General features: G+C 37.3%; 2 protein-coding genes across 2 annotated transcripts; both read left to right on the forward strand.

The window, feature by feature from the left end:
- The first annotated feature begins 5,707 nt into the window (after positions 1-5,707).
- LOC127849113 (sodium-coupled monocarboxylate transporter 1-like) lies at positions 5,708-6,907 on the forward strand. Its single transcript, XM_052381835.1, has one exon. The coding sequence runs from the start codon at positions 5,708-5,710 to the stop codon at positions 6,905-6,907; it is 1,200 nt and encodes a 399-aa protein (XP_052237795.1).
- A 3,948-nt stretch (positions 6,908-10,855) lies between these two features.
- On the forward strand, positions 10,856-13,015 carry LOC127849114 (sodium-coupled monocarboxylate transporter 1-like). Its single transcript, XM_052381836.1, has 2 exons — positions 10,856-12,312; positions 12,967-13,015. Exons 1-2 carry the CDS (start codon positions 10,856-10,858, stop codon positions 13,013-13,015), a joined length of 1,506 nt encoding a protein of 501 aa, XP_052237796.1.
- Positions 13,016-13,829: the final 814 nt, after the last annotated feature.

Consider the following 13,829-nt stretch of genomic DNA (forward strand, 5'->3'; position numbering starts at 1 on the left):
TGTTTCAAACATATGTCAGTCGCAGTCACAGCATCACGGGCGACAGTTCAAAAGCCCCGCGAACCAGCGAGGGAACAAACGAAGCGGCAAGCTGCCAGTTAGGCGATCATATATTGGTCCCGAGGCGAGTGCGGCGCGGAATGTCTCGTGACCACGTCAGAGTGCGAGAAGGTATTTGGTTGATTCTGCTTTAAGTCATAATGGGTACCCTAAGACTGAGCCATGCTTGTCCTAGCACACGCGTTCACACGTCGAAACTACCATCTACTCATTAAATCAGGTTTGGTTCGATAGGTAGTACAATCCTTCATACATTACACTTGGTAGATAAACTATTTTTCTATTTTTTTCTGGAGAAAAAAAAAACATCACACATTTTCAAAGTTGTTTTAATTGTGAAATTCTATATTAACCACGTGTGCTTGACATGCATGTTCCATTGATTATATTTGAATTTTTTTGCACATTTATATGATTTCACATCGAGCAACAGATGTTTCTGTTCAACAAATACCGCGTAATAAGGTCACACGTTTAGTTAAAATAGTTGTTTAAATATTAAATACCAGCAGTGTTAAATATTCATATAATATCGCTCTTTGTTACGTAACATATACTACTTGAAAGGTCCGTTTACAATTTTTTTGCATATTATGGGTAGGCAAAGGACGTCTTAACAAAACGGCTGATACAATGGATACATTCGTGATTATTGCTTGGTAATAACCGAACGCAGTGCCTTCTTGAAATGGATAAAAACCTGACCATATTCTGACGTTTAATCACCTTTCAGACTTACATGATATAAAATTGACCTATATTTGTGCTAAAACATTATCTGTAATTCTGGAACTTTGTTTAAATTGCTTTCAGAATCTTATATTTTCGATTCGATAACAAAAATGTTTTTTTACGATGTGGAATAACAAGTTGTTTAAGAAATAATTCGTGTACGTTATAGTTTGTTGTCGAATAACCCACGGCCGGAAGTTTAGATGCGTAGGGATTAAATCACGAGTGCGAAGCACGAGTGATTTGATACCACGCATCTAAACTTCCGGCCGTGGGTTATTCGACAACAAACTATAACGTACACGAATTATTTCGATTCTAACACGATTTTTAGTAAAGATTTATAGAATGTATCTTATTTTTCTTGATTACTATTTTATGTGAAGCTCCGCCCATAAAAAATAGCTTTCGGCTGTTCTGTCGATCAGATCTCCGCCCGCAATAACAGCCAAACTGGATGGAAAAAAACCATTTCATTTCTCACGTTTGGTTAAATAAGAACAACAATAACTTGCGTAAACTAACATGTTTTCATTGTACACTTTAAATTAACGCAAGAGTGTTACATCTACAAAAAACAACAACACTGTATATGTGACAATAAATTGGAATAAACTGACGATACTGTACAGAACAAATTACAAATAGTGTTAATTTAACGTCTCATCTTCATCCGTTATTCGTGTTTTGCTGTTTCAGTGTTTGTAAGCAGGAAGTGTTTTTCATCTTTGGATTTATGGATGTTTATATTTATTGTGCTGGAATTAATGGGACCTGAGAAGATGGACCACTGCTTGGATTGAGAAAACGTGTTCAGCAGGTTGAGATTAGATGCAGTTGATGATGTTAATTGGTCAGATTCAGTCCAGGCATGGTTGTTACTGTCAGAAGATGCACTGCAAGTGGAAATTTCCAGTGGTGAAGAAAGAGCTGGCTCACACGATGCTCCCTTATAAGAGAGGGCGTTGCTGATGGTTCGTTTCTCCTCATCCTGGGGTTTGACATATGATGTGAGGCTTTGGACATTTCTGTGTTCTGTCACTGACATGATGGCTGCATTTGAGAAACCCTGGCCATGAAGATGTGTCGAGACAAACGCTCGGATGCAATGGTTAGTGTACCTTTTGCTCAGGTTGGCCTTAACAGAGAGATTTAGCATGAAACTGTTTATTGTGTTTATACCGAGTGGCGCTTTTTCAAACCAAAACTCCTGTGTGTCTCCTAAGAACACTCTAGCTGGCCGCTGAAAGAGCCTGTCACACTCTGGGTTTAATTTTGAAAGATATTTCTCAAATGATTTTAGAGGACAAAATTCATTTGATGTTTCGTACATTCTTGCGTCTTTCATTTTTCCTTTGTTGTCAAGACCATGGTGTGGTTTGTCCGCTTCATTGTATGTCATGGCAAAATACCTTTTCCCATTTATGTCGGTTTTAATTGTAAAAGCCGATTTGGTCAGAGTGTGCAGCCCTTCACGTCCACGACGTCCAAACTGCGAAATAATCTCGTACATGACTTTATCTTGTAGAGATTGTGGTGTGTTTAAGGAAAATACTCCACACTGGTATAATTTGTTGTGATCTGCAACATTAATGGGTTCTTTGTGTTTACTAACATCCTTTCCTTCTCGTTTCAGACCCTTTATGATGCCAGTCAAGACCTGGTTAGATGACATAAAAACCCTGTCTTTCATCAATGAGATTGGACGAGAAAAGGGCTCACTGGTCAGGTACCTGTTGATTCCTGCCCGTATGGATACCAAAGCAGACTTCGAGTATTCAGCGCCCCTCTTACTTTGAAGAGATACATAGAACTGTTCAAGAATTTTATTTAGCTCACTGTCAGTCAAAGTCTCTAATTCAACTGTTTTTATTTGGTTCTCTAGCATCCATTCTAAAAAAAGAATAATGTATTGAAATTCATTCATTGTTCTCTGTTTGTTAGGTTTTATGTAAAAAGCATCTGAACCATTTTATGCCAGGATGGATTTTAAACCATGAAACAAAATACTAATATTTGATTTGATCACCTGTTTGAATAAAGACTTATTTTAGTTAGATCTAATTGTAATCCATAAACATTAAGTTGTTCATTCAAAGTGAGTATGCACGAATATTGTCAAATATTTATGAATTAATATATATAAAATATGTAAAAATACATATATTTCAAAATAAATTAAAATAAAAGTTATGAAGAACATGTGTCGAAAAATGCAAAATAAGCCAGTTATTTAATTCTGAAATCGAAAATGTCTAAACAGTCGAATTCGCCAGCATGTATATTATGCGTGTACGATGTGAATCTAAATTTAGTTTTACGGATCATTTTAATTTCCTGGAACGATACCTATTCATACGACACACACTAACTCTGATCCTAATAAAAAGACGAATGCTTCGGTTATTGTAGGAAAACATGTACGAAATATCTTCATCACAATCGGCTCGGGGCGATAATTTGTCTTTGCTGCATTTTATGAAATTCGTCTTTAATGTATAATTTTTCTTGCCTATTTTGTCTTATTGTAACATATTTTTATGAATATATTACAATTTGACACATATAAAAATCATGCATACTCACTTTAAACCTCAATCCGCTTAGAATGGGATAAGATGAAAATTGTTCGATGAATAAATGATGAAAATAATGTTTGTTTAAGCCAAATAAATAATCATTTTTTAACAAGAACACATTTAAATGGTTATTACTGGTATAAAATAGTTCACAGCCATTTCACAGTTCATATATCAATCATCTACATGTTTTCAATTGTTTTATAACCAATTTTAGATTTTATTGAGACAAAATATGCATGCAATTGCCTGAATGGCCTTGTTTTCACAACATTATTGTTGCAAATGTGTTAAATAGATTTAGCTTCAATCCACTATCATAAAACATCTAACAAGTGCAGAAAAATTATGCCATTTTGTTTACTGTATGAATGCAACATAAAATGCATGTACTTTTTATTTTTATTTTTGCAAATTGGATTATTATGGTGTGATTGATTGTTTGATGAAAAGAATACTGGTTCTAGCATTTATGTTAAGAGAAAAATAATTTTTCTCCTAATAAACATCATTATTGATTGACAAGGCTCATTAATTGTTGCTATGTTAGCCTTGGAAGTTTAACTGTTTTATGTAATGTTAACAAAGTATTGTAATGTTATTATTAGCTCGGCTGTTTTCGAAGAAAATCCGAGGTATTGTCATAGCCACTGCCCAGCTCGTCATGCGCCGTCCGAAAACTTTAACATTTGCCATTACTTATGCAATATTAAAGAGAGCAACTTGATATTTGGCATGCATGTGAATCCCATGGAGCTGCACGTTTTGAGTGGTGAAAGGTCATGGTCATCCTTCAAGGTCAAAGGTCAAAAAAACAAAACTGCACACACAGCCGAGCGTTGGCACCCGCTATGCTATGCTCTTGTTTAATAATGTTGTTAAGATGTTATAATTTACTTAACAATGTTTTTCTGACCATAATCATAAAAATAAGAACACAGACTACATGTTGTGTATTTATTTCATTACCTTTCAGCATGTTCACTGCCCATTTGGTCTGTTTATTAGTTGTTTTCTCTGTGTTTTGTTGCTTAATTTTTGTTATGTCAATGCTTGAAACTTCCTTGAAACGTTTTGGCTGTGGCACTTCGCCAATATCATCAAATTCCTCGTCCAAAAAACTTGTGTCATGTCAAGTCCAAATCCTGTTGTTTCACGAAAAAAATCGTCCAGTTCCTTGTATGTACTTGTGTATTTCTCAAAGATTTCAAAACTAAAAACGCATTTAACTTCTCAACTTGTCACGGATCGAATCAAGAACTTTTTGACAAGTCCATCATGTCTTGTATCGATAACTATCCAGTTATCATTCGATCCGCGATAAGAGCACACTGCCCCGATTCGAACTTCAGCCATTTAAGTATCGAAGCAGCAGACGAACACCGTGGGAAGTGGGTCAATTTTACGCATTTCTGTTCATAGCGTAGTATTTTGTCACGTGACTTTCATTCATAAAATACCGGATTATTACGCTGGTGGAAAATGTATCGGCATGTTTTGTTTAGCTATAGCGCGTGCTTTCAGTGTATAAGCTCCGCCCATAATTTGTTGCAGAATAACCCATGGACGATTTTCTTCTTTGTTTATATGAAATTTGGCACGTGCCGTGTTAGAATAACGTATAAACAATGCATAAACGTACCTACATGCCAACAGCGTTCACGTGTTTCGATAAAACACATATTCGTGATAGTTTGTATACTCTGACTGCTTGCATAGATCATAATGTCAGCTGAAAGTGGTACCTCGGCATATTCTTTGTCAATCAACTATAGCAGATTGATGTGTGTTATTCACTGCTTTAACTTTTGAATGCTGTTTTAGAAATGAACAGTCCCAAAATTGAGGTTAGAATCGTGTTATGGTAAGTGTCAAAAGTGTCGAGCATTATGTGTTTAGTCATTGTATTTCTAAAATATTCTACGATATTATGGTGTTTAAATACTCACACTTATGATGGTTTGTTAATATTGATCAAAGATATTGCTGGTGTTGTTTTGTACACAAGAATAGTGTCATCAGTCATGTTACAGTAACAAAATAGTTTATTTAAGTAATTTATAATCTGATGATGATACATAACGGTAGTTATACATTAAAACATTTGTTTCATTGCAATGAAAAGGTTGTAAAATATGTTTTCGTTTGATAAGTTGTTTGTTATTCCTGCCAAACTGGTGAACTTCAATAATCCTAGTGGACTCTTAACATACAATTTAATTTGTATTGCCTCAGCGCATGCGTTTTCAATGGCGTGGCGTATGATAAATTATTGCATTTGAGAATATCCAACCACAACGTAACGACTACTCGACAAACAAAGTCTTCAAATGAGTATGGATATCTATTTGCGTCCCGCGGATGTCGCTGTTCTGTGTGGCGGCATACTAGCGTCCCTGGTTGTTGGTGTTGTGTACGCAGTGAAAGAGAGCCGTCATGAGTCCTCGTCCTTCCGGTACCACCGAGGAGGCGGCAAGTTGCATCCGTTTTCGGTCGCGGTTTCGTTAGTGGTGACATTTGAATCCTCCATAGTCTACTTGGGGTACCCGAGCGAAATCTACATGTACGGATCATATTACATGATGCAAATTCTAGGACTGATTGTCGGATACCTGATGATGTTCTTTATAACGATCCCATTGTTTTATCCACTACAAATCACGAGCGTCTACGAGTACCTACAGATGCGCCACGAGTCCCAGAGAGTCCGACAGATGTCAATGTGGTTGGGTAACGTCGGAAATCTTTTGTACGCGGGCATTGCCACTTTCGGCGCCGCAACCGGTATGGAAGGGGTTACTGGCGTATCCGCGTGGATATATGTCGTAGTGTTGACGTCGATAGCGGTGGTGTACACGTCACTAGGCGGAATTAAAGCGGTCGTCGTAACAGACGTAGTCCAAGGCGTAATCATGATATGTATGATATTTGCCGTACTTATTTACGGCTGTATTCGCGTTGGAGGCGTGTCTACAGTGATTGTGATCAACAGACCAACTGGTAGATTACAAATATTTGACTTCGATCCTAACCTGTACAAACGACACACATTTTGGACGCTTGCTATAGGCTACGGCTTTATGTGCGCTGGTAACTCCTTCAGTGCTCCCTTGGTGCAGCGTCTGAATGCCAACCGTTCTATAGGGGATGCAAAAAAGGTAGCGGCCATTTCGATTCCAGCTTTTGTGATATTGCATATTCTTATAATGTTCGAAGGTCTAGTGGCATATGCATACTTTTCACAGAAAGGCTGCGATCCTATTGCGTCGAAACAGATATCAAACCCGAACCAAATTATACCCTATCTTGTGAGAGATTTGTTTGCGGGCGTTCCCGGTATAACTGGACTGTACCTGTCCGCGCTATGCAGTGCGTCCCTGAGTACCATCTCTTCGCTACTCAGCTCTATTTCGGCAGTCACTCCCGAGGACTTCATCCTACAGCGGTTAAAGGACGCATCCAAAAAGAAGCTTACGCAACTTTCAAAATTAATTGTCGTTTTGGTCGGAGTGGTCTGCATTGGTATAGCCAGGTGAAAGGTCCGATTGGGCAGATTACCTTCAGCATACTTGGGGCGGTAAAAGGGCCAATGACTTCCGTGTTCCTCTTGTCAATATTCTTCACGTGCACCACTAGGAGGGGTCTCTACACGAGCATCGTAGTTGGAACGTGTATTGGCATGTGGTTGTCACTGGGGTACAACTTTTCCCCCGGTCGCCTACAAACTCCAATATTAAGGCTGGGTCCTACTGACAAGTGCTTCTCGTATCACAATACGTCGTTGGCCAGTGCCACCTTAACGACAACGCCGTTTGTTTCCGTACGTTTGGGAAACAATTCATTTGATGACCATTTGCTTTTTGACGACCTGACATCTGCTAATGAAACACTATTTGATACGACAGTGGCACCCAGCAAAAACACCACGCCGGCTTTTCATCAAACCATCCACGGACTTGACTGGTTGTACTCAATTTCGTATCTGTACTTTTCACTGTTAATTTCAATCGTATCTATGTGCGTTGGATTGATAGTAAGCAAAGTATCAAATGATCGCCCCGTACAAGTCCCAGACTATGTAATGCTTAAATTGAATGCAAGGTGTTTCATGTGCCTGCCCAACTATGTTCAACCTGTGCGAACAAATGAGGATGTGTCTTTACAACAAATGTAAGAGAAATTGCGGGTCCTGTTACAGACCTTAAAACTCGTGCCAGCCAAAACGAAACAAAAATTGCACTTGACGCGAATCTGTCAAGTCAAGAGAGTATCACGGATATAGAATTTTGCCTAATTAGTTTGAAAAAACGATTCGTATATTCAAGAAGTAACGACACGCAGTAATTATAAAAGCAATTTAACTTTATCGCTATCGACTGCAGACAAAACCTTATATGCCAGGCATAAAAGAGGGATTTGAAATTCTATTATTTGTTCTAAGAAAATATGCATGATGTAACATAAAACACCCCAAAACATGTAATATTTAGGAAAACTGTTCTATACCTAGATTAATTGGACTAGGCAGATATATTTTACAAAACCAAAAAGGTGAACACACGGTTGGTGGCACAATACCCGGTATGTACAATTCAGTCGAGGAATATGTATGAAAATCATTGACTGTCTTAGACGTACACCATGCTGATTTTTTATTCCGAATAACAATATATTTAGGATCCTTGTCAAAGTATAAAGTACATCTGTAATTGAATATGGTGTATCAATATATATATATTAAGTGAGTACGTCATAATATAGATTCAACAAGACATTATATCATAGCTATATAACCGTCCATAAAGGATATCGGTTATAATAGTATGTGCATGTTTTAATATATATTAAGTTAAATCATCCTTATACTGATTGAAAAGGATACTATTGTATATTATGCGTATGTTTTATTATATTGAGTCATTTGTCATTATATTTTGTGTTGTTGCCAATATATAATGTCTGATTATTCTCATATTGTTTCAAGCATGCATTAAAGGGATCTTTTCACGCTTTGGTAAATTGACAAAATTGAAAAAAGTTGTTTCAGATTCGCACATTTTCGTTTTAGTTAAGATATTTGTGAGGAAACAGTAATACTGAACATTTACCATGGTCTGATATAGCCATTATATGCATCTTTTGACGATTTTAAAACCTAAAAATTATAAAGCGTTGCAACGCGAAACGATTGAATAATTTGGAGAGTTCTGTTTTTGTCGTTAAATTTTGTGAAACTACGAAGATTGCTTATATTAGGTATAAAATACGTAAAGTATGTGTACTCGGCGGAATAGCTCAGTAGGCTAAAGCGTTTTTACTTCAGGACTCTGGCAGGACTCTAGGGGTCACTGGTTCGAAACCTGCTCCGGGCAATGTTCTTTTCCTTTTTTTAATTTTATTCTTGATTTTTTACTGGAGCTTTTACGATCCAATGTTTACATTTATCAATATAAAGCATTTAATGAAAAAGTTAAAAAAAGGCCAAAATCTGTGAAAAGGCCCCTTTAATATATGCCGATGTGACCTTGTATTGAGTCAATATTTTATTATGTCATGTACAATTGTCAATATGTTACTTAACCCTATCCTTATATGGATTAAAAAAAACTAATATATCATGCCTATGTGACCTTAAATTAAGTCAACATATCATTATGATGTGCATTTGTCCACAAATTATGTCAAGCTATCATCATATATATTCAACGAACTAATATATCATAACCATGTGAAATAATGTAAAGTAAAATCTTCTGCACATTGCATTCTTTGATCCATAGTTAGTGGATCAAATTGACCGTTTAATAGCATACTGGGAAACACGTTGTCGCTACAAATAATGATCACTAAAAAATTTAGGCTCCGATCAGATAAAATGTAGATTTCAAACAGCTTGAAGTTTTTTCAGAGAGTGGTGGTTGAAGGTACTAACAAATTATTTTTACATAATAAAAGTCTGGCCTTTTATATCGTCCATGATATTACTTTAAACAAATAGGTACACCAAACTGGCAGACATGACTGCACATTAAACCTAACTATGAACCCTAAACTTGTGAACGTGCCTGTACATTGTAATTGCTCAACAAGCTTGCTTACACACATGACGTAGCATGCGTCTGGCACACCGGCAACTCAAACACAATGGAATGTTATCGGATGTTTTACCGAACACAAAAAACTATGTTTTGCCATGTAGTTAAGTATCAAGTAAAAAAGCGAAATTAACAATGTCTAAAAGAACCCACATGCCAAAACTGTCATGCGTTTCGATAAAAAGCAGATTCATTATCGTTTTTTAAACCCTGACGGCTTATTTAGATCATAATGTCATCTGAAAGTGGTACCTAGGAATATTTGTTGTCAATCAATTTTAGGAGATTTGTGTTTATTATTCACTGCTTTTATTAATGAATGCGGTTATACGAATAAAAAATCCAAAATGGATTTTAGAATCGTGTTCTTGTAAGTGTTAAGCACTTCATAAATGTGAACAAATTTCTAATATCTTATTTTGTCGTTAATAGCATTTGTTGCATCGCACTTTAAGGATTAACTTTCAAATACGTTTGTTGGAATTTAATTTCTGAAATATTCTACTATGGTTTTTAATTACCCACAAGTATGATAATTTGTTAAGATTGATCCTAGATACTGCTGGTGTTGTTTTTTACACAATAATAGTGTCAACAGTCATATTACAGTAATTTATTTAAGTTATATATAGTCTGATGATGATATATATTGGTAGTTATACATTTATACATTGTTTCTTTGCCACGACAAAGTTGTGAAATAGTTTTTCGTTCCGATAAGTTGTTTGTTATTCCTGCTCGGCCGGTGGACTTCAATAATCCTAGTGGACTCTTAAAATGATATTATGCGTATTTTTCAATGTTGAATTGAGCTGAAAAGAATTAACAGGTCAAAAAAGTTAGTTAAAATGTGGTAACTGACCAATTATCTGCAACTCATCTTGCTACCAGTTGTTTATAAAAGATATATATTATATTCAATATTTTGCATGACTGTACTTTCCTCTAACCCGACCGGAACTGTTTTTAATAAGGATCTGAGTTAGTTTTCGTGGGTGGTATGAATAGATAAGAACGAATCTGTACTAAAATTACATTTAGATTCACATCGTACATGCATGATCAGTTGTCAAACGAAAGTACGGTTGATATTCAAATGCTTTATTTTTCTCTTTCCGGGATATTGTTTCAGTATGTTGATGCTGCACTAACAAATATAAGTGTATATGAAGTGAAAACACAAAAAAATAATTAAAAAATTACGGTTGCGACAGACACCTATAAACATACCATATAATACTAGATGCGCATAATATCAATTTAACATACAATTAAATTTGCATGGCCTTACCGCATGCGTTTTCAGTGTCTGGGCATATGTTTAAGTATTGTACTTAATATCAATCCATAACGTGACGACTAATCGCCAAAAAAGGTCTTCGAATGAGTATGGATAACTATTTGCGTCCCGCGGATGTCGCTGTTCTGTGTGGCGGCATACTGGCGTCCCTGGTTGTTGGTGTTGTCTACGCAGTGAAAGAGAGTCGTCATGAGTCATCGTCCTTCCGGTACCACCGAGGAGGCGGCAAGTTGCACCCAGTTCCTGTCGCGGTTTCGTTAGTGGTGACATTTGAATCCTCAATATCCTATTTGGGATTACCAAGCGAAATCTACATGTACGGCTCATATTACGCGATGCTTATCACGGGGCTGATTGCCGGATACCTGATGATGTTCTTCATAACTATTCCATTGTTTTATCCACTACAAATCACGAGCGTCTACGAGTACCTACAGATGCGCCACGAGTCCCAAAGAGTCCGACAGATGTCCATGTGGTTGGGTAACGTCGGAAGTTTTCTATATGCGGGAATCGTCACTTTCGGCGCCGCAACGGGCATGGAAGGGGTTACTGGCGTATCCGCGTGGATATACATCGTAGTGTTGACGTCGATAGCGGTGGTTTACACGTCACTAGGCGGAATTAAGGCGGTCGTGGTAACTGACGTAGTTCAAGGCGTAATTATGATAGGTATGATATTTTCAATACTCGTATACGGCTGTATTCGCGTTGGAGGCGTTTCTACAGTGATTGAGATCAACCGACCTACGGGTAGATTACAGATATTTGACTTCGATCCTAACCCGTACAAGCGGCACACATTCTGGACTCTTGCAATAGGCAACGGATGGATGTGCGCCGGCATCATATTTAGTCCTCCATTGGTACAGCGTCTGAACTCTGTCCGCTCTATAGGGGATGCAAGAAAGGTAGCAGCAATGTCGATCCCAGCATTTGTGATATTACAGATTCTTATCATGTGCGAAGGTCTAGTGGCATATGCATACTTTTCACTGAAAGGTTGCGATCCTATTGCGTCGAAACAGATATCAAACCCGAACCAAATTATACCCTATCTTGTGAGAGATTTATTTGCAAGCGTTCCCGGTATAACTGGCCTGTACCTGTCCGCGCTATGCAGTGCGTCACTGAGTACCATCTCTTCGCTACTCAGCTCTATTTCAGCAGTCACTTCCGAGGACTTCATCAGACCGCGGTTAAAGAAAGCCTCCGAAAAGAAGCTAACGCAACTTTCAAAATTAATTGTTGTCATGGCCGGAGTGGTCTCAATTGGTATCGCCATACTTATCAGCCAGGTGAAAGGCCCGATGGGGCAGATAAGCGGCAGCATACTTGGGGCAGTAAACGCGCCAATTGCTGTCGTGTTCTTCTTGTCCATATTCGTAAGGTGCACCACTCGTAGGGGTCTCTACAGCAGCGTCATAGTCGGAGCGTGTTTTGCCATGTGGCTGTCTCTGGGGAGCAACTTCTCACCCGGTCGCCTGCAACCTGCAATATTACCGCTGGGTCATACTGACAAGTGTTTCTCCTATCACAATACGTCGTTGGCCCGTGCCAACTTCACGACGACGCCATTTGTTTCCGTACGTTTGAGAAACAATTCATTTGATGACCATTCGTTTTTTGACGAACTGACAAATACTAATGGGACATTATATGATACGACAATCACTCTAAGCAAAAACACCACGCCGGGTATTCATGAAACCATCCACGGACTTGACTGGTTGTACTCGATTTCGTATCTGTATATTTCACTGTTGGTTTCCATCGTATCTATTTGCGCTGGATTAATTGTAAGCAAATTAACAGATGATCGCCCCGTTAAGGTCCCCGACTATTTAATGCTTACATTGAATGCAAGGTTTTTCAAATGCCTGCCCAACGATCGTCAACTTGTGCGAACACACGAGGATGTGTCTTTACAACAAACGTAAGAGAAAATATGCGTTCTGTTTAAGATATTTAAACTCATGGAACCCAAAACTGAGCAAGAATGCACCTTACGCGAAACTGTAAAGTAAAGAGAATATCACGGGGGTAGTATTTTGCCTATTTAGTTTGAAGCAACGCTTGGTATTTTCAAGAGGTAAAGATACGACAATGATTATAAAGGCAATTTACCTTTTTCGCTATCGACATTAGACGAAACCTTATATTACAGACATACAATTAGGACTTGCAATTCTACTTTAAGCCGGCAGCATGATTTGCCGTCCAAACCACAGCTCGACAATGACACGTAATGGGTCTGGAAGGTTATTTGTGCTCACAAAATATGTATACAGTAAACTATTACAAGACCCAAAACATATAATAATGAGGTAAAATGTACTATAACGAGATTAATTTGACTACGGAGATATATTTTACAAAACCGAAAATGTAAACACCCGGTTCGTGAAACAATACGCGTTATGTACAATTCAGTCGAGGCAAATGTATGGAAAGAATTTACTGTCTTTTACTTAAAGAATGCACATGCTTGATTCCAAATAGCAATATATTTAGTGACCTTGTCATACTATTATGTACATATGTCATTAATTGAGGTGCATTAATTAATACATTAAGCGAGTAAGTCCTTATATAGATTCAATTAGACATTATATCCAGCCCATGTAACTGTATATAAAGTATTTCGGTCATTGTATTATGTGCATTGTCAAATATCATATTGATTCAAATGGACACTAACATTTATGATGCATATGTGATATTATCTTAATTCAATATGTCTTATAATATGGTTTGTGGGTGTGTCAATATATTATGTCAAACCCTCCTTATGTTTATTCAACAAACCAATACGTCATGCCTGTGTTCCCTTATATTAAGTCAATACGTCATTATTTTATTGTGCAATTTGTCAAAATATAATGTCAAACGATCATTATATTGATTCAACACACCAATATGTTCGTTTGTAAATATATAATGTTAAACAGTCCTTATCTGGATTCAAAAGAAAACGTATACATATATCAATACAATGGGACCTTGTATTAAGTAAAAAAGTAATTTTATTATGTGTGTTTTTCAACAGATTATGTTAAACTA

This window comes from Dreissena polymorpha, chromosome 10 (genome assembly GCF_020536995.1).
Source record: "Dreissena polymorpha isolate Duluth1 chromosome 10, UMN_Dpol_1.0, whole genome shotgun sequence".
Lineage (NCBI taxonomy): Eukaryota > Metazoa > Mollusca > Bivalvia > Myida > Dreissenidae > Dreissena > Dreissena polymorpha.